The sequence below is a fragment of the Seriola lalandi genome, unplaced genomic scaffold, assembly GCF_002814215.2.
Source record: "Seriola lalandi dorsalis isolate HSWRI2012SDOR001 ecotype SW California unplaced genomic scaffold, Sedor1 jcf7180002054425, whole genome shotgun sequence".
Classification (NCBI taxonomy): Eukaryota; Metazoa; Chordata; class Actinopteri; order Carangiformes; family Carangidae; genus Seriola; species Seriola lalandi.
Genome location: NW_019524978.1, coordinates 518,243 through 543,531, shown reverse-complemented (window position 1 = coordinate 543,531; position 25,289 = coordinate 518,243). Strand labels below are relative to the sequence as shown.

Genomic DNA, 25,289 nt, shown 5'->3' with positions numbered 1-25,289 from the left:
TAATGCATGGGAATAAATTCATCTGCAAGACAAATCAATATAATGTGAAAAACAATGATGATTGAAAGGAAAAGCAACAGTTTCTAATGTTATTTAATCGGATTTTTCACCAGAACACATTATTATATATGTCATAGATTTTGTGTTTATTTCCTTTGCTGGTGAACTTAGTTAACCTCCTACACGTCAACAACCGTCAAAGGCTTGCTGGGCCTGAACAGCTTACAAATTCCATTATATATCATATTAGCAGGTTGAAATGCTGCAGCCCATCGGCAGCAGCAGCGCGGTGAGCGAGCAGTGAGCTTTTGTCTGCCTCTGCGCTGTTAGTTGCTGTTTTGCTGTACTCACCAAGGCTCCAGCAGCACGCCCACGCTGCACATCAGAGAGGAGAGGAGAGGCAGAGCTGTTACCAGCCAGAGAGCCTGAGAAAGACTGAAAAGTATTTGAAATTTGCCCACAAAAAATATCAACCTTGAAGAAAACAATGCTGCAGTAGATAAGTAAGGCAGAGAAAAATAAAAGCTTGCTTTAGTTTTTCATGCTAAATATAGTGTTAGCAAGCAGCGTGTATCTTGTTATCCCCTTTTCATAAATATGATCCCTGTTTTTTTCTTTCATTTGAAGACCACAAAAGATGTATCGACCTTGTTTGCAGTGAAGCTGCTGGGTAATTGCAGGATGGAGACAGGAACCTGCACTTTTGGTTTAGCATGTGATAACGTCACAAATATCTTTTAGCACATTCAGGCCACAGAGGAGAATAAAGATTAAAAAATAGAGCGGAAAAGAATAGATTCAGTTACTGACAGACAGAGAGGGGAAGAGCATGAGCCTGGGCTCGCCGATGATACCGTAGCTGAGGGAAATCCTCCTCCGGCCTCTTTAACATTCTCATCAGCCCCTCACTGCCTCACCATGCCAGTCCCCTTCACTTCATCCACAGTGAAGGGAATACCCCTATGCTCAGCTCTGGTCGCACCCTGCTCTTTACTTGGGCTCCACCACATCTCATTTATCCTGCAGCCTTTGCATTAAACTGCTGATGCCATTATTTTCAAATGGGGAAGAAAAAATTTTTTTTTCCGGGCATTTTCTTTTATGGTACAGTAACCACTTATTGTCTGGTACATACAGTACAGCAGTCACAGGTCATGCTTGTTCATGTCTTTCAAAGTATAATTGCTGTTATTTGAATTTATTTATGCAACTGATTTTCAGATGTGAAAACTCCAATTTTTAATATTTGCACAGTACATTTAATCTTGCTTTGACCCTCAGTGCTGTCCCCTCCTTCTGCACTGATGCAGCCCCACTCTTCTTATTAAATCCTATTAATTGTCAGCGAAGGTTCTCCATTTTATATGTGCTTAACAGGCAGGCTGTACTCATGCATGACGCAAAATGTCAAGAGGAAGAATAGATTTAATTTGGCTCTGCATGGAAGTTAATTGCTCGGCTAAAGGAGGCTCTGTATTAGAGCTGCTGTTTAGAAATGTTTTCCCTGTTCAACCTGAAAAGCATCATAATGAAGCAAATATGTTGCAAAGAATTCATTTATTCTTGTTTTAGCTTTGGTTTATAAAAGAAAGAAAGGAACTGTATGAGATTGGTTGGACAATGTCAAAATTTTACTTGAAATCCGGATTGTTTTAACTTTGTGAAATGATTTTATAGATTTAATTGAGCTGCTCTGCAGAGCCACCGTACCTCCCATCAAAAAAAAAAAAAGTATTAATATGTCAAACTTTCTTAAGTGAAGGTCAACATTTCTTTTTCATTACCTCCAATTTCTCCTACCTTTCCTTCTTTTCCAACTTTTGATTCAGAGTTTTCTTTAACTCATTTTAATGTGCTGTACACTCTATTGAATATCAATCAACTTTTATAGAGCTAAGCACTGACCTTAACCATGGCTTCTAGCCATGTCTGATTATTGGTTAATGAACTCTTTCAAATTCAATGGACTAATCAGTCTTGCAGAGAAAATTCATTATAATGTTTCTGATTTTTAAAGGCTATTTTCATGTTTAATGCACAGTGTTGACACAGCAGATGAATTGCACCTTTATCAAAACCTACTTCTCCATTTTGGAATATAGAGACTCAGCATAATGAAAATAGAGAATCTATCACCTGTACAGAATGACATTTAGCATAACTTTGAGAAAGTTTCTCCTGAGTTATTACAGGTTGTGATTAAACTGGATGTGCATCATTAGCAGTCATAGTTTGTCATTACCAAGGCTGTAGGTTTAGCTGTCACCCACTCAAAAACAATGGGAATCCATACTGAGGTGTTGTAAACTTAAATGTAACACTGTAGTACCTGTGGTGTCCGTCCGTAAATAAAGAACCATTTAAATAATCCCTTGTCCCTCCATTCCTCCCTTTCTTTACCCGTTCCTGTCTCCACAGACTACCGGCCAAACGGCAGGGACTTCCAGAGCTCCACGTTGTCTGTCCCTGAGCAGGTGATGTCATCTAACCACTGCTCTCGGTCAGCTGACATAAACAGGGCACGGTCACGCTCCCCCAGCGTTCCCCCACCCTCTAGGTAACTAATGCTCAGTACTCCACTGGGCTGACCCTTGACATCTGGGTATACACATTTGTTTTTTTTTTTGTTTTCTTTTTCTCTGTGTTTATTATATTTGTGTTCATGTGACGATGATGTATTTTACACCTTAGTTTCGTCTTAAAGAAGGATGTCTTAACATTCTTGCTTCCACAAATCCAATCCACAAAATTCTGACAGATTTAGTAGCCGAGCTGAAAGACATGCTATTTCAGGTTACTCTGAAAAAGATTTAATTTGAAATGAATCACTCGTTTGGTTGTAGCACCAAGTGCTGTATGTGCTGTGTAGCATTTTTCTCGCGGCCACTCTGAAAGCCTCCGTTAAACGTGAGGCCATGTGCCCCCCCCTGGCCAGTAGGGGGCAGTGTGTGGTGCATAAACTACATGAGGGGTGATCCAGTCCACTTCTGTCACACAGCAGAAGTCTGGACCCGGCCTTTGACCTCAGGCACTCTCAGTACAGCTCCTCCTCTAGAGTGGACCACCACAGTGTGTCCGAAGCTAACTACTCACCTGACAGGTACACACACACTCTCCAGCTTGCACTTGTGTACAGTGGGTGCATGCACGCGGACATGCATGAACATTTGCTGACAATCACAAGTGGGGTCTGATGAGTAGACATGCAGGGAGGTATTTCTGCACGCATCCACTTAACACAAGATGCCATTTGCCTTAAACTCTCAAGAAAGTGATTTTGTGTGTGAGTGCTTTCATCCCTCTGATGTTTCTGCAACGTTCTCCAAACATGTTTAATCTGGGTCAGTGGCGTGGATTCCCTATAACTTGATGCATCCTATATCTTGCAACATAATGTCAACAAGTTGTGTTACATCAGAAAAGTTATGACGGTTAAAATCTAACATGAACACCAGATTTGGATAAGACTATGCCGCTTTTGAAAAGTAATCAACACATTTTTTTTAACAAGTTTTTTCCATCTCACATCGAGGAGGCTGAAATTATGCAGGACACATTTGGAGCCAATGCTGTAAATGCTGCGTACAGTATACAGTATTTGCATGTATTTATCTTTATGGAAGAGGTGGTCAAGGGGAAGTGGTCAGTTATCCCCCATCAGCATTTTCTTTCTGTGAGCGGTGGAAAATGTTGCTCCAAGAGTCCAATCATAGCCTTGGCACTGCCAGGCCACAGCTACTTCCCCCCAAGTCCAATTAACTTTATTTGATATTTCTGAGGCTTGGCCTAAATCAGTGTCAGACGCAGAAAATGCACTTATCTAAATTGTCTGGGACAGTGCTCACTTGAGTGTATTTCAGCTGCTTTAATTAACAGTGTCTGGTTATTTATTGAAAACAGTTGAAAATGACACAGGAAATGAGTCATGGAGAGTTTGGATTTGTCCCAGAAGACTTAAAATATATATATATATAAAAAAAAATCTCCTCTTTAATTTTTTTAAATAGTTTTGAGTGAGACTATTTAAAAAAAAAAAAAAATGTTCCTACATTTTCCTACTTTTTGAAATGTTCTTGAAATTGTGTGTGTGAAAGAGCAAATCTTATGTAATGTGCATGGTGTTAAATTATTGTCCTTCACATCCAGAAGTAACACCAAGCAGGTTGAGGTGTTTGGACTGTGCTGTTCTGTTCTCTCCTCTGTGAATGCTGCTGGTGTGTTCAGTGTACCACTTTCATCTGTCTGTGTGGTAAAGCTGAGGAAGACATCTCCTCACCATTCGATTTCTCAGCCTCTCTTATCTTCGTTGCCTGTTTTTCCTCTTTGAAACCGTTACATCAACCTTTCCTATGAGCTCTCTCAGTCTCTTTACATCCTATTTCTTTGAGAAATCTCTCGTTCTCTCTCCCTCAGTTTCCTCACCCCTCCATCTGTCTGCGTATGATTCTGTCTATCTCCAATCCTCTCTCTCTCTCTCCTTTCCTCCTCCTCCTCTGCTTCTTCCTCGGCGCCATCTCAGATCCATCTCTGTCTTCTCTCCTCCCTCCATGTGGTTGCAGCCATTTCCTCACCCTACCTCGAACCAGACATACTCAGCCTATTGATGATCCTCAAAAGGACCCCAGGTAGACTCTTACCTGAGCTTGCATGAAGCCCCATCTCTGCAACTCCACCTTCCAACCCCACACACCCTCAACTGCAGCCCACAAACCCTCTGTTTTCTTCAGGAATTCTTTCATCTGGGTGTTGATCACATGGCACCGACACTATGGCACATTTTCTCTCACTGTAATCTATGTCAAGTGAATACCATGAGGTTCTTACATTGCATGAAGTGCTGTAAGACTATCCACAGTCAACTGTCATGCCACATGGTTTTATGATTACACTGTAGAGGCCACTTTGTGTCACTTGGCCATTGTCAATGCCATAAGTGTTGTGTTGTAGTGTTAAAGTATATATTTCTTCTGCAGAAGATTAAATATATACATAATGTGTGTTACTTTTCAGTAGTACACTGTATAGAGAAAGTGGGTGATTCTTTGGCCATACACTTCATCCATCCAGTATCAGCATTGCTTACTCTCTCTTTCCACCTCCTCATTATCATAAAAGCTTTCTTCTCTTTTCGCTCCAAACTTTTACCATGTGAACAAGTGAGATTCTAAGGAGAGCAAATCTGTCATTTGTCTTTTCATCTTAGCCACCAAAAGAGTGACTATGGCAATACTGACAATGGATAAGTGTTTCTATGGTTGTGAAGTTTTGTCCAGCAGAGGTGGTTTCTCTTACAAATATGTGGATACCCTCAGTGTATACTAGTGGATTTGTAGGATGATTTAATAAGTATGTATACAGACAGATTGCAGACAAAGTCATTCAAACGTGTATTCCAACCTCATTTGCAGGTTTGTGTTTTTTTATACATATTTATTTGTTACCTCCCCTTGTGATGAAAACAAACGTAATGCTGACCAGTTGTGATATTTTTTCGCCAGCCGCAACCATCGTGTGTACCCGATCTGCAGAGAGGAAGCAGTCAGGTTACTGCGTTCCACTAGGATGGCCCGCGCCTATTCTGAGGGCGCCTACTCCTCCGACTTTGACTACGAGAGGTATTGACATGCACTGCCGCTGTATCTGTGCATCCACCATCCTGTGGTCTCCTCAAGTTGTCCCTCGTCCATCTTTAATTTACCCGTGATCGTACATGTGATGACAGAAAATGATATCCTGTCTGATATCGGTTTTTGTTAAGGAGTCATCACAGCTCTGAAGTTGTGTAGACGTCCAGTAATGGTACACAACTGCTTCAGTACATTGAGGCCCAGAGCTATTTGTGTCGCTGATGTCAGCTGTATGTATACTGGTTGTCGAGTTAAGTGCTGGCCAGCACCTGACTGTTTCTTCATTGATGTCTTTGTTTATGTACCCATGTACATTATACCAACAGCAATATGTCGATCAGTGGTGTGTGTGATCACTAGTATTGTCCTTCTTCACGTGCTACTGGTAGCAGCTTTCTGCTCACCCATACAGTGGCATCTCTGATGCATTGCTCTGGGCTGCACAGTGACTTTGTAAATTCTGTGTTTGCCCTTTGACTTCTTGGGTCAGACCAGAATGGGCTGCAGGGCTCCTCGTTCATCCCCAGCACCCACACCAGCCTCCTGGTGCAGCAATAATAAGAAAGAAGTCACATAGCCCCCTTCCAGAAAAACGCTGTGAATGACTCCACTTCTCCCTGTCTTCATTCTTCCACCTGCTGCCATCTGGCTTTCAGTCAGGAATAACGTCGTGACGTCTGTGCCATTTCTCTCCTCTCCAGGAGGAAAAAAGTGATGAGTCCTCAGAACTCAGCCTGAGAGCCCGACTGACTTTATTAAAGTGTCACAAAGTTTCCCTAAGGCCCAGCTTGGCTTGACTTCAGGCTCAGCTACAGCCTAGATATCCATTAACAAGAGCTCTCCATTTTCTTTTTTCTCCCTCTCTTTTTGTCTAAACTGAGAGGAAAGGGAAAGCAGCTAGCATCTCAGTTTTATCCACAGAGGAGTAGAATAGATTTCACTCCTCTTTTCACACAGATAAAGTTTGTTTCTGTCTGTACCCAGGCAAAGTAAAAGCAATAGTCAGACCAAAAAAAAGGAACAAGGACAAGGAGACAGAAATAAGCAACAAAGAGAAAGACTTTGAGCCTTTCGGCAAATGTCTTAGTTTAGGTCATTTCTGCCCAGAACATGAGAAAATGCTTTTCATGATTCTGTTGTTTTAAGTGCCTCGTCCCAGAGTGCACCTTGAATGGGACAAAGCGTGTCACGTATAAGCATTAAAATAGAGAACAAATTTTTTGTAGTTTGAAACCAGCCTGAGTGCATCGAGGAGTCATATTTCAAGGTGCATCATGTGTCATGGCTATATCCATTAAATTACACCTAATGAGATATTTGATTTGTAACAGACACAACCTTCACATTACCCATAAATCCTCAGCCATAACAACATCATGGTGGGGAATGATTATATTGACAATCACTGTAAATGAGTGTAGATAAAGAATGCTTAAGGCTACTTAAGCTTACGGAGTGATGAGCTTTTGTTTTTGCCGTCGTAGACAAAAAGGACATTTCCTCTACTGGACAATTTTTCATACTGCAGAAGGCTGCAGACGCTACAGGACTGTGCCAAGATTGACTTATTAATTCAAATTCAAATGATTGAAAAGAATCAGAAGTAAAAGTTTTTCTTCCACATTCTCAAAAATGTTCAGCAAAGTTATGGTTTGAAATTATTTCACTAAGTCTTTTGGTGTCTGTTAGCCTCAGTATTTGTCTTCTGCGCTTTATGGTTTAATTAAACACTGTGACCTATGAAAGGCTTAAGATGTTCACATTTAAACGTTTACAGTTTTCTAAACAGTGTGCATGCTCTAAAGCTGAATATTTCCTTTCACTGGTTTGATATGTGCAATTTGATGCAGTTTTATGAAAATGTTTTTTTGTTTTTTTTTCTCTCTGCAAAGTTAAAGAATATGTACACTATCAATGATTTTCCTAGTTGAGAACCTCACCTGCCTTTTTTTTTACCAGCTCTTCAGACTGACAAGATCTGCCTTCATCCTCACTGTGCCAAATAGACTCATAATGGCTGGGCATTTTCAGGAAATAGCAGATTTTTAGGAGCCAAATGCAATGTTAAAGACACACGTCACCTTTCCCTCACATTTCACTGTACCTCAAATAGATTGCAAATGAACACACACCCATCACATACTGAGAGATAGCACATGGTCCCTGCTGTACACACCCTCAAGACTTCACTGTTAATTCACTCCAGGGACCATAAACCACACAGAAGCCTCCTAGCCCTCTGTCCATACTGTCCACCCTAAAAATTCAGTAATTCATCAACTCATAAAGAATTATAGACAAAGCTGTAATGTTAATAGACAAATTGTAAAATAATTGCATGTAAGTAGAACCTTATGTACATTTCATGAAACCAAAAAAAATGCCCATTTAAGTGGCCATGGAACATTTTAGATGTCATAGAATAATAAAACATTGTCAGCTGCAGTTCTGCTACATCCAGGCTGTGACAGCTGAAACAGGTTGTCTGTTAACATTAAAGTGTCGTCAACTGTTCTCCAAGAGTTGCTGAATAATTTGACTCCTTCACTTTAAGGGACCGTACCTGTATCTTTTGCATGTTTTAGTCCATTTACAGGAAAAGATTCTGCATATAGTTGACATTACGGCCGACCAGTTTGTTTTTGAATGTGTATTTGCTACTCCACATGGATCATTAATATCCGATACAGGACAACAATCTGCTCATGGACACGTGTTTAGTCCATGACAGTAAACTACAGTTAGATTTATAAACCTACTGTGATGATTTGAGATTTAAAGAAGGTTTGTAATAAATGGGTTAAAACATGCAATAACACACGTGTAGTCCTGAAACACATGCACCTCAGAGGAGTTTAGAGGGTGCAAGAAATTTCTGTGCCCTCCACCCTGCCAGCATACTGTCCCTGCCCTGCTTGGGTCCCACTGAGTGCCTGCCTATCTCTCAATAACCTCTGTAGGAACCACGGAGCCATGGATAGACACGAGTATCACAGCAGGTCCCGCTCTGCAGACCAGCGGCCCACTATAGAGCGCCCCACATCCCGCTCGCGCTCCACTGAACGCCCCCACGACTCTTCGCTCATGAGGTCCATGCCGTCTCTGCCATCTGGGAGGTCCGCCCCCCCCTCACCTGCCTTGACGAGGTGTGACCCAGATCGGAGACGTTAACAAGCTTAGCACAGAAGCAGACTAGAGTTGTAGTTGTACAATAATTTCCCTGAGGCATACCTACTCTGGAGGGAGAAATAATTTAAACATTAGGTTAAAACATCAGTAAGTAGACCAAAGACCCGCAGTTTTTTGGCCAATTAACATGAATAGAATAAAGCCCAGTGAAAACATTAATGTTGATTCTGGCAACTGGGATTATACAATCTAGACATATAGAGGTCTAGTAATGTACAGAATCTGGGTTGGTTGATTAGCCTCCCTACCAGGTCAGCCACCTATCTTACCCAAATAGCTTCATATTAGTCTATTTAGATCAAATAGGCAGATTGCTGTGTAACTAATTAATCAAATAATCCTCCTTGCTAATCTAGAAGTTGAGCTACTAGCTAGAGGATTACTCCAGTTAGTAATCTCTGAGGTTTAAATCAACCAATAAGATTATTTCTTCCCCCAGAGCAGCTCCACCTCTGCTAAACCTTTGCATAACTAAAACCTCTGTAGAACTAAACCAGTAGAGACCCCGTCCCATGAGCTCCCACCCACCCCGAACCTGACTAACTCAGAGAATGAACCAGAGAAACTACATCACTGTCACCTAACTGCCTCCCTCCCAACACCCTGCTCTCCTGCCTCACCTCACCTCACCCCACCTCACCTCACCTCACCTCACCTCACCTCACCCCAGCCGCCTCCCCCTCACAACTACCCCACCACCCCACCTAGCCACTTTGTGTTTTGTCCCCAAAAGCACCGGTGCTGTATTTTCTTTACACATGTCCCAGGCACGACAACCCCGACACCGTAGAATAGCGTGCTGACTCGTTTTGATTTGGAACACACACTGCTCATACGCTTGCGTGAGTATAGCAGTGTTGGGCCGACATTTTACTTTGGTTTCATTACTAACATCAACTGATGCCGTTTATCCTGTGATGTCATTTTGTTTTTCGTTTCTTTTCTTTGTTTTGTGTGATTTGAAGCCTTTTGGGGACAGTCTGAACGCATGGTCACACTAGTCTGCTGTTTCTGCATTGAACTCTTCTCTCCTTGCAGCTTGATGAGTCGACTGTACATGCGATTCACACCTGGCATCTTTTTTATTGCAGCTCAGTTCCCTACAGTTGATGTATCCCTCCACTCCCATGCCATGTGCCAAACATCATTGCTGTGTGCATCGGTTTTATATTTGGAGATCCAAGACACGATCTAATGTTTCAGTCAGTCAGTTTCTCTTAGTTACTCCATGCTTTAGTGCAGCCACTGTCACTGATTACCTTCTGTTGGACCTGACAGTTACTTACAGTATATATGAACTAAATTAATGAGTGATCCTAGATAAGTGGATTAAATCATGTCACTTTCCACTGTAGCAAATAGCTTTACTATTTATCTTACTCACTTCTCTGCTATCAAACGTATCTCTCTCTCTTTTGAACGATCCCTTACTTTTCTCACACTGTGACGTGGGTGCGACATGGCCTGACCTGGCCCATCCACCATCTGCTCCTGTCCTAATTCCTGTCTCACCCCAGTGTCCACTACTTTTTGTCATGTAGGGCGCATCCTCGTAGTGGATCAGTCCAGACCAGTCCCACCAGTACGCCCATGTCCAGTAGACGAGGACGACAACTACCACAGCTTCCGCCCACAGGGAAGGACAGAAGTAAGTCACCTGGTTGTTTTCTGTTTGTATTACAGGGCTACTGTACTTGTACTACACTGTTGAGTGAGGACAATCTTTTTATCAGTGCGATAGTGTGTTTGTGTTCAGTATCTTACGATGATATAGTTTTTATTTGGTGGCCCAACTGTTTGGGTCTGAGGTGGAGCTTTGGTTTTACAGTCGCTGACTGTTACACTTCACTTTTGTGTGAAAAAGGAAGGATTATTATTTGCTGATGGAATCTCTCAGTAGAAGCTACAGATCATATCATATGTGCAAGGATTTTTTTTTTGTTTTGTGCTTCATTGGTGTTTACTTTTACCCTCCATCCATAACATCTGCAATCGGTTCCTTTCCCATTTCTCTCTCAGAAGATGCAGACGAAGGAACAGAGCCTTGTGAAGGTCTGTAGCTGAATGTGTGGGTTTAGTCTTTCAGACTGGGAGTGCTTACTGAGCCGCACCTTACTCTGAAGGCCAAAACCCTGTCTGCAACGGCGGGTGGCTGTGTCCCCTAGTGGCGGAGCTTATTCTGTGCTCCTTTTAGCCTCCCTCTGTTGCGGCTGTGTTTTAACGTGCAGTTGAGGTGTCCTGTGCCATTGTGTTGTACTAACCTGTAGATCTGTCTGGATCCCGCTATTGAGAGTATCAGTGTTGTGTTCAAATGTTGCCTCCATGTTTCTTTTCTTTTGAGTTACACTCTAGATATTGTCGTTTTTAGTTTGAGAGTTCTTGATTTGTTTTAATTATTTGGACTGCTGAGACACTTCACCGAGCCTGTGTCAGTAAACAACGTTCACTCCAGGCTCTGAGAAAATGATTAAGGCACAAAAGTTTGAACTTTCCACATCCCCATAACCACAAAGTGACATTTGGAGTCAGCTTTGTTCCTCAGCACTCCTCCATCAAATGTTATGTGTTGTTGCAGCTTGCAACTTGCGACGTGTACTGTGAGGGGCACTGCGATGAAAGCACTGATTGTTTTCACTCGTGTCTTTGAATCAGATGCTGTGGAAAAACAAAGATCGTTGTAGCTTTGCAGTGATCGGAGGGAAAGACTGGGACAGAGATACAGGGAGGGGGGAAAGCTCTTGCAGCTCTGGAGAACTTGTCAAAGAACTCGCAGAACTCTTTCATCATTGTCAGAGTCCATGAGGGCTTTCCCTGTCTTCTGTACAGCCGCCAGCCTACAGCCCAGCTCTCTCTCTCTCTCTCTCCATCTTCCTAACACTCTCCTCTGCTCTCCCTCTCTGTCCCACCCTTCTTCTGTATCTGTGCCATCTTTTTTTTATCACTCTGAAGCTCTGTCTGGACTTCTCTGTCACTTCTTTGTGTCGCCTTTTTTTCCTTCTTCCTCGTTATTCCTGACCTAATCTCTCTTTTTTCTGTTTCTCTTTGTCAGGTAGTCTATCCTTTCCCACTTCTCTCTCGCCTTCTCATTTTTTTTTTATGTGTATCTCTTTCACTATCTCTCCACTGTTCTTTTCAGGACAGTGGCAATGTGTGGGCAGTGGGGGGAGGTATTGATCTGACCTTGTGCTGTAGCTCCCACAGAGCCGTATGGCACTCAGCTTATGTAATGCAAATGTGTGTGTGTGTGTGTGTGTGTGTGTGTGTGTGTGTGTGTGTGTGTGTGTGTGTGTGTGTGTGTGCGTGCAGCTTTTTATGGACTGGATCCATATTATTGCCCCTTGCTGATTTCAGAGAGGAGCTGGATTGTTGATAAACCTCGCCACCGTTTTGTCTCTCTGCTTTGAAGTTTAGTCATACTTACACAAACCTAATTCTCTTTTGTGTTATCTATTTACTGTATGTGTGGCAACTCCTAAGGGGGAGCAAGGGAGGAGCTTGGGGCATCTGAACCCCAAAATGGTTGCCCAGGTGTGGGCACAGAAACAGCCTTTAAAGTTTCTTCTCTCCATTTTCTTGAGATATGTGATGCTGCTTGATTCCTCTCTTTAGAAAAACTTAAAACTTGAAATTATTCCATGTTTATCCACAATAAAAGCTAATTAAATGTTTCAAGTACAAGCTCTGTTTAGGAGTTGGGCTCTTGTTTTGTTTCTTGGATGGCAGTAATGTACAGTACGTGTTGGTGTACAGTACATTCATCCACAGGCTTGAATGAACGGCCAGACTGTTGGCAGAAACTGGAGTTCCCCACGGTTTGCACTTCCTACTTTCCCATCTGTTTATATGGCTTGCTTCTGTCCGTTGACTGTGCGCTATTACTCAACACTGTCATAGTTGTTGTGCTCACTGACTCAGTGGATACTCATGTCCCTAAAAAGCCACATTCTGTTTTTAAATTGTCTCTATTCTGAGTGATATTCTGCAGGACAAACGCTGCTGCAAGAAGGTTGTATGTTGCATTATGGGAACAGTGACAAATACATTGTGTTCATTTGAACCACACGTTGTATAGCATAATTAACCAAAAATAAAGTTTTTGTGTAGTAGTGATCATATGCAAACTAATATTCAGTATCGGCTGTGTGTTTGTGTGCAGAGCTGTGAGTGTATGTGTGTCTGTGTATGAGCACATACAGTATGAGCTGCCATATTAATGTGACTTACAGTACTGTGGGTTTCAGAGCTCCATTATTTCATGAGCCTCCATCTGTCTCTCTACTAGCAGCAGACTGTGAGGAAAAACCCCAAGGTCCACCGGTAAATGGGAGGAAAGGCAAGTCCTCTGAATAGTGTGATGGTGTGACTTTGCTGTGTAGGTTTTCTCAGTCAGCACAAGTTCTTCATTTGTGACATTCACTTGTAGCCGTGATTCTCGATACTCGACTGCACTGAATGATTTTGCTTTCTTATTTGCCATAGTACATTTAAATCGTCCTTTTCTTTAAACCTCCCTTTGTCCACATTTCATCTATTATATACATTGACTTTGGTTTATTCCTATTGAGCTAATTTGGAGTGAACAAATTCGAGGCTTGTTCTGCATGAAGCTAAAACTGATGTTAATACATCCAGAGTGCTGTTGCTGTGTTCTCTGCTGGTCTGTCCTTCTCTGGCTCCAGTACAGCTTTAAATCTCTGCTTCAATAGAAATTTATTCTGCTCACAACACAGAGCTCTCAATTTCCATTGTGAAATTGCCAATCATTTCAATTAGACATGGATTATTGAACATATAGACACACACCCTATACAGTACTCCCTTAAAGGCTGGCAAAGGCAGACATATAGAGGTCATGTTTAGAGAAATTCTTTTCTGTCAAAAACAGTTTTGTTGCATCCCTTTTTTCATGAGTACTCTCACATTGATGACAGTGTATACCATAAACAACTAAAAATCATTTCTTGGCTATTCTTTGCATTTTACTTTGCTGTTGAAGTACATCAGAGTTGAATGTCTTGTTTTTTTAGAGCTTTAGAGACCGTTACCTCCATTGGCCACTAGATGGAGCAAAGTTCATATTCTTTGATGAGGAGCTGTCCATGATTTCAGTGCTGAAGTAGCAAAGAGGTTTTTTTTCTTTCTTGCCAATGTTTGCTCTTACTAATCTATGCTTTCTATTATCACAACACAATATATACATAAGTGGTTTTAATATGTAAATTGTCTATTAAAAGCTAAAGGAATAAAAATAATATTTCTTTTTCAGAGAAAAAGCTGGGAAAGGGATTTTGCACAATGTTTTGTGCAGGAATTTAGAAAAAGCTCCCTTGATAATCCAAGGCCCATTAAAATCATGTAGTATCCAAACCAGTGAGTGTGTGTATGTGTATGTGTATGTGTATGTGTATGTGTATGCGCATGCGCATGTGTATGTGTATGTCTTGCTGTAGAGGTGACATGGGAGGACCAGCAGCGAGGGCTGAATGGCTCTTTGTCTGATGGAGGGACACAGCCACACCCCTCCCTCACTGACGCAGGTTAGTTGGTGTGGGTGTAGATTTCTGCCACTTCCTAATCATGAACAATAAACAAGCCATTTAAAGGTAGAGTAAGAGATTTTGGAGAAAGATATTTGAATTTAACAGATAAACAAATACACTCCTTTCAGAAGCTCCACCCTAAGCTAACAAGGAAGGTGACGTTACCTGGCATAGCATTTTGAAAACCAGTGCACTTCTATAACTATCAATGGACATTTATGTTGTCCAACCCACTTGTTTAATTGCTGAAACTAAAGTTTGTAAAGTAACTGTAAGAGCCAAGAGTTAAAGATCATATGAATGGAGACAAATCTAAGTAAAATATTGGCATCTTAAGTGCTGTCGTGCCCTAAAACTAATTCATCATGTGAAGAATGTTTACTTTAGTGACAAAAAAAGATACTGGGTTGTTTGTTGTTCATGCAGTGTGTTGTTTCCTTGATAGGTTTTTCTGCACTGTCCTCCATAGTTAATGTGGACTCTAATCAGCTGGATTACAACCTCAGCAAAGGGAAACCTTGACACTAGACAGTGGAAGCTGGCTGTTAGAATACATGTGTAAATAAAAAGTGCAGGAAGAGAACTTGATTTAATTTATTTGATTGCCCAGGTCAGCCTCTGGATGGCGCCCTTCTGTGTTTCTATCTCTTCCTCCTTGTTGTGATTTTGCAGTGCAGCCTGGAGCTGATGTTTCTATAGCTACTGTGGTCTGAGATGATTTGTCATAAAAGCTCTGCTTCAGTGTGAAAACTGATCTAGGTGAATTTTGTAAACACACACACACACACAAACACACACACACACACACACACACACACACACACACACACACACACACAATAATGTGATGCACAAAGACTGTTGACTATTCATATGACACATTTAAGTCAGGCAGTTACTTGAACAAAAAAAAAAAGCTCTTTCTCAGGATAAACTTTTAGATTGTAGAATGTGGTGCACAATTTATAGAGTTCTAAAAGACGTTGCAACTTCTTTTGGTTTTGTATGTGTGTTGCTACAAGATGCATCTTATGTTAATATGATGTTTCATAACTAACAATCTTTTGTGGTGGGATGGGACTAAACTAAACTAAACTAAAGCTTGACACCAGTAGTGTAGAATTTCGTATGATGGCAGTTGAGCTGCTTTTGAATATTCATCAGGCATTCGTAACAATGACTCTGGCGCATGTTGTCATTGCTGTTGTGGAAATGTAGGTCACTTCACAGAGTGCAAGAATCTTATTTAACCAGCTCGTTGTCTATGAATCAACCATTTGTAATCGTCTGTAACACGATGATGAACTTGACTGCTGTGTCTGCAGCTGGAGTGTTGGAATCATGTGTCATTCAGAGGCAGTTGTGTTAAATATGGTCCGTTCGTACCACACAGTGTTAACCCACAGACCATAAGAGACCTTTCCACACTAACTGGTTCTTCCATTTTTAATATATCACTCCCTTATTCTGATGACCTACATGCTGCAGCTGAAGTAAGGGGAAAAAAATCACTTGCTCTCTTGATCATCATTTGACTCCCTAATGAGATGATGTTAGCTGCCACAAAGAGATGAAAGCTGGTGAGGCAGATGTCTAACATTGTCTTTTAATTCATGTGACACTTCATTATTCACCCTAATGAAGTACTAATTGAGCTAAATGCAAATTCTGTGTAAGGGGGTATGGAAATGAAGTCTGATGGAGTGGCCTTCTTTCACTGTCACTGTTGATTGTGGACTTTAGCTCCAGGACGGAGGTTAGACAGGCAGCATGACTCTGAGGGGGGTTGTGGAGTGGTTGCTTACATAGGAACAAGACACACATGGAAGTGTCTTGATTGCTAATAGAGAATTTAAAGCGCAATTCATCTTGAGAAGAAAGAGAGAAAGAGAGAAGGATCTCAGCAGGCTGTGCGAAAGGATGGAAGGAAGGAAGGAAGGAAGGACATGAATAATATGAAGGGGAGAAAAATATGTAATCGGAAGCAGCAGGGATGCCTGAAAGCAGGCAGTTGACGTTGTTGCGTAACCTTCTTTCAGAACGGCACTGTTGCTGACACCCGTGTGTGTCTGCGTGTGTGTGTGTGTGTGTGTGTGTGTGTGTGTAAGCGTGTGTGTGTGCGCTCTTGCACTCAACTCAGGTTTCTTAATTTTCATGTATCCTGCTGCTGATACTCTGAGATAGTCAGCTCTCTCTTTTGTGTGCTCGCTGCTCTGTGCCTTCAGTTTGTGTTGTTTTGTGTTCTTTTTTTTTTTCTTTTCCTTTCTTTTCCGTTATTTTTCCAGGCTGTCTCCCCCACAGTTGCCCCCATGCAGCCTCAAGTGACATCCACTTCTCCTTTTACCCTCCTTTCCTCTCCCCCTCTCCCCTCCTGTCCTCAGAGGTCTCCAGTTTCTATCTGGTTCGGTACATTAACATCTCTTTACTGTTTCAGCTCTTTTTCCTTTAGAGCACAGAACCTCACCCAACCTTCCCCCCTCTCTGACTTCAAATAACGTAACTCTACCTCAGCCTCTCCTGGCCTCGCACCCTCTTGCTCTATTTTGACTTCTCACTGTGCCCATGGTGGAGTTTGTGTGTTCTTGGCGTACTCTATGATTTTGTTTGTGTGTTCTGTGCCTGTTGTTTTATCATTGTCGTGTCGTATTGTTGTTGTGTTGTTTCCCCCCTCCCTCCATCCCAACCCTCCATCCTCCTCCTCTTCACTCTGACCCTCCAAACCTGGCGTACTCGGTGATCGCGGAGATGGTGTCGCCCTCCCTCCGTCCTCCCTCTCCTCCTCCGTCTCCCCCCCTTACCCTTCGTGCATCCTCTCACATCCATCTTCCTCTCCTCTGTCTGTGTCTGTCCATTCTGTGATGTGATCCCAGAAGACACGGACTCACCAAGTTGGACGAACTCAGGTCTGTCCCTTCTTCTTCCTCCCCTTCTTCCTTTCCTGACTCTGCTTTCTCTTATTCTTCTACTTTTATTCACTCTGTATGTCTTCCTGGCTTGCCCTCCCCGACCCGCCTCCCCTCATCTCAATCATCTCTTCTTTTCCTGTTTCGCTCGCCTCCATCTCCCTGTGCAGTTTGCGCTCTTGATTGTTCTGTGGACAGTGCTTCCGGCTTTTTTTTTTTTGTCATTTCGCACTCCTTTCTGTTGCTGTGGACAGACTGTGTGCGCTTACAGTTCATAGAAGCATGGTCATGGTCACACGTGTTGTTTCTTGGCCCCAGGTCTTGACATGAGACACTGTGTTATTTTCTACCTTGCTGTCGGTGCATGACAGCAGAACTTACCCTCTCTGTGGACACACATTTTCAGCATTTCCCTAAACTGATTTTATGGCCGATTTCAGTATAATTTAATTGACAAAATGTGTCCCTGAGGTTTTGAATGCTGTTGAAGTGAATATCATTTAGAGTCCCTTACATTAGGAACTACAGTGCAGTCAAAAAGAAATATATGAACGAATCCTACTTCAGCACATTTGTTTTCAAATGAAACAATGACTGTGAGACATGAGGTTGGATCGCTGACATTCAGAACATGTAGTTTTATACATAGTCTCCCAATTTAGGGCACCTCTTGCAGTCTTGCTGTCACTGTGAGGTTGCCAGGTAATCAGTGGAAAACAATGACATAAAACTGGGTCTAAAAAACAGCCGTGGAAGAGGTCGTCCTTGCAGCAGGTGCAGCAGGACGTGCCGTAACTGTCTTGGGACAAGAACACACAGTTTCAAGAAACACACACACACACACACACACACACACACACACACACACACACACACAATTAATCACGTGTAGTGAACAAGATTTTCTTTTTAGATTCAGTGTTTCTCAGCAAAATGCAATGTGTGCATCCTAGAGGCGACTGTAACCTCATAGCCATTGTTTCATTTCAAACCTCAGTGCGCTGGAAGACACAACAGTCCTAATCTTTTACTGACTGTAATTCAAAAAGCAGAATAACCACATGAGTTGGTCAACAAAAATCAAATGTTTGTAGATAAACAGATGTTGCAAAACAACAGCTATGGTGCGGCATAACAAGCAGTTTACTGAATGCTTGGTACATGAAATGACTCCTTCCGTGTCATTTAGAGAAAACTGTAGATGTGGAAATGTGTAGGCTGTGACATGTCACCTGAGCAGTGGAGATAAACAATTAACCAGGACAAGCAGAGAAAAAGATGATGAGAAAAATTCACTTTGCCTCACCTGTGCAGTCATTCATTTGCTCCCAGCTTGTATTGCTTTTCTTGTGTGTGTGTGTATGTATGTGAAGCTACAGGCATACTGTATGTGCGCATGGCACTTGTACCTGTGCATTCACCTTCAGTCTGTCATCGGCATCATATGACACAAAAGTAGAGGCAGAGAGCAAGTGGAGAGAATGGAGATACAGGGTACAGCAGGGACGTCATCATTTGGCAGCATTTGATGATTGTTTTTGCAGAGAAGAAGATGTGTAGCAGCTCCAGCAGGAAGTATTTGCTATGATGTGTTATTTTGTTTTATTTTCATTTCAGTTACATAAAATGTGAATGAATAGTTCTTATAGTGGCATTATCACCTTCACAGAGCAAGGTTAAGCTTGGGTATTGATTGTGCGGGATGCTTGTACAGTGAAAACTGTGCTTTAAACAATATGAAACCAAGAATAGCGCTTAAATTGAATTTGGGAGAAGATGAGATGGACAAACAGGATGATGTGATGATTTGGCAAAGAACTGAAATGAAAAGAAATTGGAAAAATGTGGATTTTGCAAGTCTGAGCTGAGAGGGATGTGTGGGCCAGTTAATCCCATCATTCACGATGTGCATTTGTTGTCAAAGGATTGGCTTTTATCTAGAAATATCATGTAAAATGTACATGATCACAAGTATTGTTGGGATAGTACATTTTGTTTAATGCAGTAATTTGGCTCAGCATTCAAACTTCCTTCACTGTGCAGTGGGTGTCAATAAATTATGTAATTTGATTAATAATCTCCGAATTAAAAAGTAACAGAGTGTGCAAATCTTTCTATAGTTTATTCAGCCTTGGTTTTTGACAAGTGGTTACAAATGACGCAGTGTAATATGTTATGCAGCTTACCTTTACTAGTCAGCATTTTGTGTTTGTGTTTGTGTTTGTTTGTTAAAATAGCCGACCATTCAGCTTTTCCCCATTAGATCTGTCCTCGTCATAGCTCATGGCTCATAGCTCAGCAGAAGCTCGTCTCTCACCATAACAGTGTGTCCTCCCATCAGGCCTTCCTCAGCGTATCAGCCACCATCTGACAGTGTCCCGTCTCTGTGCTCAGGTATGGACATGGAGGAGCGGACCAGGCAGATGAAACTGAAGATGAACAAGTACAAGCAGGGAGCTGGCTCTGACTCCAGACTGGAGCAGGACTACCACAAGGTAAACACATGTCCAGATATGCTGGATATTTGCTTCCATACTCCAGAAAACCTGCACCTACAGTGCACTGTTTGCATGGTCGCACTGTGCATAGGCCATATGGTACATTCTGAAAGCAGTCGAGCATGTACACATGCACATATCAACATCATACTGCGCATGTACATTGATGTTTGCACAGTGTACATATACACACAAATATAGTCACACAAACACAGGAAAGCTGATAAACACTCCGCATCATTGGAAAACACTGAGTTAGGTCCGGTTGTTTTTTTAAAGGGTCAGTTCACCTAAATTGACAAAAGCTGAATATGTATGTATCTCCACTTACTCCAGACACAATGTCCCAGTTACTCATTAATCATTCACAGACCCAACTTTTAACAGTTTGTGTTGGTTTTTTTTCACTGAAGGTGAAAATAATGATAACAATAATAATAATTATTATATATAATTGTATATAAGTTTCAGTGGCGAACATCTCACAATCTTAGCACATGCATGGATGATAGATACAAGTATAATGAGAAAAAGTGTTTTCTCTTTGTCATTTGGGTGAACTGAGCCTTTAAGCCTCTCTTTGCAAATTCAAGGAATGTGACAGTGAGTGTTTGCAGAGTCAAGCGTTTACTACTCTGCTCTGCAGACATCCTGAGCGTGTTTAGAGAGCTCAGCCTTGGTCTGGTGTCTCATTGCAGTCTGAGCCAAGATGTACAAAGGCTCTGTGTCCAGCTTCCCTTTTAAGTCACTGTTATGAAAACTATTGCATCAGGAGCAGCCAACTTGTTGGCTAGGAGTCTATAAAAAGCAGATGAAACTGGGAATTGTCCATGTCCGTTAAACATTATCTTTCTTGACAAAACAACGCTCTCACTGTTATTAAACAAGACTTGTGAGTGCCTGCTGTTAAACCACAGGGTAATATAGAACAGTTACTGTAACACTCAGCTCAGGTTCTATTACAGTTAACACTGATAAAACACACTCAGGATATTTTACATGCCAAGTTTGTCATTCCAGTTGAGCTTCCAAGGAAGCCCCAGTGTTAAGTTTAGAAAAACTCTGTGAACAAGACAACTGAATGTCACAGTGTTTATATGGAACCATGGATCCACAACAAGAGTAAAAGTCCTGCTTTCACATTTTACTAAAGTAAAAACATACAAAAACAAATCAAAACTAAAATCCCCTGTTATTCATTATATTAGTGAATTATTATTACAGCAGGATTCTAATGTTGTAGTTGATCGAGACAGACCAAATGTTCACCACTGTAAATCATATATCTGTTACATTATATATCACATTATACTATAGATCATTTTGGGAAGGGCTGGATTAGCAACCAAACAGAGCATAAACGCTTCAGGTCGACTGTTTGTCGGTTCATTGATGAACTTTGATTAATTGCACATTAGTTTAAGAATTTGCATTCGCGCATTAATACCTGATATCTGTGTTGTAGAGAGCTACTGTGTCATCTAGTTTAATTTTAGTTCTATATTTTATGTACTTGACACATATTCCTAAACTGTATTTAAGCATACTGGTCAAATGACACACAGAAACCCTGGGGCCAGAAAACTTGGCCCCAGCTCCCGGGCATATAACGATAGTGATACTAATGATAGTGATCGAACGTAGGCCTATAATGATGCATCTTATTTATGTATTTATTTAGAAAATCAGTTTTTAATGTAAAATCATGATCTGCAAAATAACTACTAACTGTTGCAGTCAGATGCTATAGTGGAGTGAAAAATATACAATTTCCCCCTGTACAGTAGAAGTATAAATTAGCATCGTACAGAAATCACTAGCAGCACTAATCCCAGATTGATGGATGCTAAACTGAGGGTGATTGATGCCAACAGGTTTGTAGGTGTGACTGTCTGGCCTGTGTAAACAAAAAGTGAAAGTGAAATTTTAGACAGGACCCACCACGTTCCCAGACTGTATGTCACATTGTGAAGAGCTGCATGATCCAGCTCTCTGCCCTGAACCTTTCTACTACATGTACTTACTATTTGATGTATTTGACCGAAGTAGGCTACACTCTGACCTTTCAAAAGGCACAACCTAATACGCCTTATGTAACAGCTCCATCTCTCCTCTTTCTTCCTGTCATCTGAGAGCGCCACTGATATGTCGACTTATTCACATTCATGAGCTCACTGCTGCAGAGGAACTTATCTTGATCAAGAATAGTTGTCCTTAAAAAGCTAAAGGCATGCGAGCAGTGTTCCAGATCAGTTCATACCATATCAAATGCCCTAAATGAATATCTTCGTTTTACAAGTGCAGAATGAATAACCACTGAACATTTAAAAGCAACAATGATGTGTTTGCCTGCACAAGTCAAGCACCAGGAATATCTTTTTGTGTCATTAGACATCACCGTGATAATAAACTTTTACTGTCTTGTTCATGTTTGTTCCTCTCTGCAGCGCTCAGGCCGAGATCCACGGGGCTCAGATAACCTGTCAGCCAAGTCATCAGACAGCGATGTAAGCGACGTGTCCGCTGTTTCGAGAACTAGTAGTGCCTCTCGGTTCAGCAGCACGAGCTACATGTCTGTCCAGTCAGAGCGGCCGCAAGGAAATCGCAAGATCCGGTAGGCTGATGTCCACACCAGGGGACAATGAAATGTGTCTCGCTCTTTAAACCACATCAAGCTGTTATCAGGAATGGACAAATCCCCCTCAGCTGTGAACGTTTCTTTACATACCCTGTATGTCGCCACGTCCAGATGATTTCAGCTTTGAAATTGTTTGCACTTGGTCAAAGTGAAAGAGGAAAATGAAGGCTTTAGCGCTGTCTGTCATTTTCTCACTGCGGTGAGTTCAGGTTTGGCTCCGTTTTAGAAAAATCTGGAACCAAATGGTTGAACTCTCTCAGGCTGTGGGGAAAGTTTGTCCATATCTGGCAACAAACACTGAAACAAAAACACATTGCATCTCTTTGGGTGTTGTCTCATATCAAAGCAAAGAACAAATTCATTTGCATGGCGTCTTGGTGTAAGTCTGTATTTCTGTTTTCTGTTATTTTTCAATCAGTCTGCTTTTGAACTTGGCTGCACTGTCTCTTTGTGTTTGTCTTTTGTTTCTTTTGCCGTTGACGTTTTTCATGCTTTGTTTGGCTTTCTCTCTGCTTTGCATGTGCGGCTCTCTTTGCTTCTGTCTCCGTCTTCAGCCAGTTGCGATCAAGGAGCCAGTCTCGGGAGGGGGATGAGCTTTTAGGAGAGGTGCGGGAGGAGGAGGAGGCAGGAGGAGGGGGAGGAGGAGGAGAGGGAGGGAGACGGACCAGTAAAGAGGGGAGATTGCAGGGAGGGAGGAAGGAGGGAGGGGGGAGGGTAGAGTCAGACAAGGAGCATCAGGAGGATTTGGTGGAGAACGAAGAGGACTTGCACCAGAGGAGTATCTCAGAGACTGACCTCAGGTAACATGTGTGGCAGCCTCTAACTGTAGACTCCCACTAACAACATGGCTGACCTGTAGCTCCCAGCGGCCCACTGACCGACTTTCCTCCACCCTTTATCCTTGATCATAACACAACTTTGGTCCTTTTAACCCTTCTCCAATACTAAAGTAGACTAGCATTACTCCTTGTTAATCGTAGTGACACTTCGGTAACCCATGCAGCCTGCTCACACATCAGTAGCAGATAAGAAAAAGACGGAAACAACACAGCAAGCATCAAAAGAGTAACTTAACGCCCCCGTAAAAATCTGATCTCTGCTGACCTCCAGTGGTTTAACTTCCTACCTCACTGCAGTGAAGTACTCCACAAACCTGTGGGTGTTTACAGGTTCAACAGAGCACACCTCAGATCTTGACTAATCTTTGTCCTCCTTGTAGTACAGGGGGGGAGAAGGCAATTTTGTTTGTGGTGCAGAGAAATCATAGAAAAAACAAAAACTGAATTTAAAAAGTTACTAATCCACAGACCTCACTGTCAACATATTTTACTGAAGACTAGTTTTCAAACAGTGAAAAGTCTCTTGATTATTCTGACTAACCAGGACACTGCTTCTGGAAAGACATTCAGTTCTGTTGGAAATGATCAATACATTACACTGTAGGTAAATGGAATATGATGGATTCACCTTCATTCATTCCACTGCACTGGTTTGGAGGCAGAAACCTGCGTGAATAAAACCAAACCTACATATCTGCATGGAGAAGTAGCACTAGGTTCCTTCAAACCTCCATACAGTTGTGACACTATGATGAACTCCACACACATACAGAACTAGCAGTTTGTTGACAGATTACAGTGAGTTGATATTTTTCTCTTTGTCTTGTTAAGGCATAGTATAGTTTGGTTTCTTCAAAGATTGTTTTGTTGCTAAGCTACTAACTTCATTATAGTGACCTTTGTCTCGTGCCAGTCTGGAGGAGTTTGACTCGACTCAGGGATTTGATAAGCTGTTCACATTTCACTTTGTAGCATGAAATTATAATGTTGTATTTCAGTGTAATAAATGAAACATACATGACTGAATGCATGTATGGAAATCTTTAGTTTTTACATTGCTGTATGCAGAACACTTTGGTTCTAACATGTTAAGACTATATTTAACATGACACGTGTTTCATTGTGGCCACAAGAGAGTATAGTTTCATTTCTGAAGAGTGCTGGACCCACAGATATAAAAAGTATATCACGCAATTTCAAGAACAAATTGATTTGGAGTCCCTCAGCAGGATAAAAGCTTAGCTTCCACTCCTGATAAGATGTCTTCACTATCAAATCACATTCACAGCAGGATCCAAGTTAGTACTTCTTACCGACATCAGTACTGCTCAATGTCTCCATGGACTTAGGAGAAAACACATTGAGATAAAAGCTATACCCTCTTACGTGCGATTAACTCTGCACCAGTGTGTACAGTGTGATTAGCAAATAGGATCCCACATGTGTCGGAGGCCGAATGCACATGTGAGCAGATCCACTGAAATGTCCACAGGTGGAGCACATACACAGGTGTCTGTTGGTTCGCTCTGAGGCTGGAGTCTGTGTTGCTTTACTGTTTGTCTCTGCTGCTCACTGCTGGGGTGTTGCATCAGTATGTTGTCTGTCAGTGTGTGTTCTTCACATCCTACAGTGTCACTCTGCACCTGCAACTTGTCAACCCAAACCTCCCACATTCTTCCAGCTGCTTCTAGACATGCCAAGAACATTTCACTTTCTCTCTCTCTAACACCACAACCCTCGTACGCGCACTGTCAACCAGCTGGTTCATTCACTTTCAGGAAAGCAACTGGAAAATGTAATGACTGATGATTAAAACCTGTCTGAAAAAATATATTCTGGAGATACATTTGAATTCAGCTACAATTCTCCAATTTCTAACAGTGTATTCCATCTTGACTGAAAGTGAGTTGGATTGGTCCTGTGTTTAACACTGACAGCTCCTATCTGTGTGATCAACCCTAACTCCTTCATGACAGCTACAGTATAAACCGATACTATACCTCTTTATAACCACATGTTAGTCATTCTGCTTTTCTGGGACAACAACACATGAGA

At 41.8% G+C, this 25,289-nt stretch overlaps 1 protein-coding gene across 1 annotated transcript in view; it reads left to right on the top strand.

Annotated features, from left to right (window-relative positions):
• The window catches only part of rims2a (regulating synaptic membrane exocytosis 2a), a 100,690-nt gene that overhangs the window by 52,705 nt on the left and 22,696 nt on the right, over window positions 1–25,289 (top strand). Inside the window, exons 14-19 of the mRNA XM_087175178.1 lie at window positions 2,419–2,557; window positions 5,499–5,615; window positions 8,588–8,773; window positions 10,358–10,464; window positions 19,654–19,754; window positions 22,205–22,371. Of these exons, the coding sequence (XP_087031304.1) occupies window positions 2,419–2,557; window positions 5,499–5,615; window positions 8,588–8,773; window positions 10,358–10,464; window positions 19,654–19,754; window positions 22,205–22,371 (817 nt within the window). The remainder of the gene's footprint in view (window positions 1–2,418; window positions 2,558–5,498; window positions 5,616–8,587; window positions 8,774–10,357; window positions 10,465–19,653; window positions 19,755–22,204; window positions 22,372–25,289) is intronic.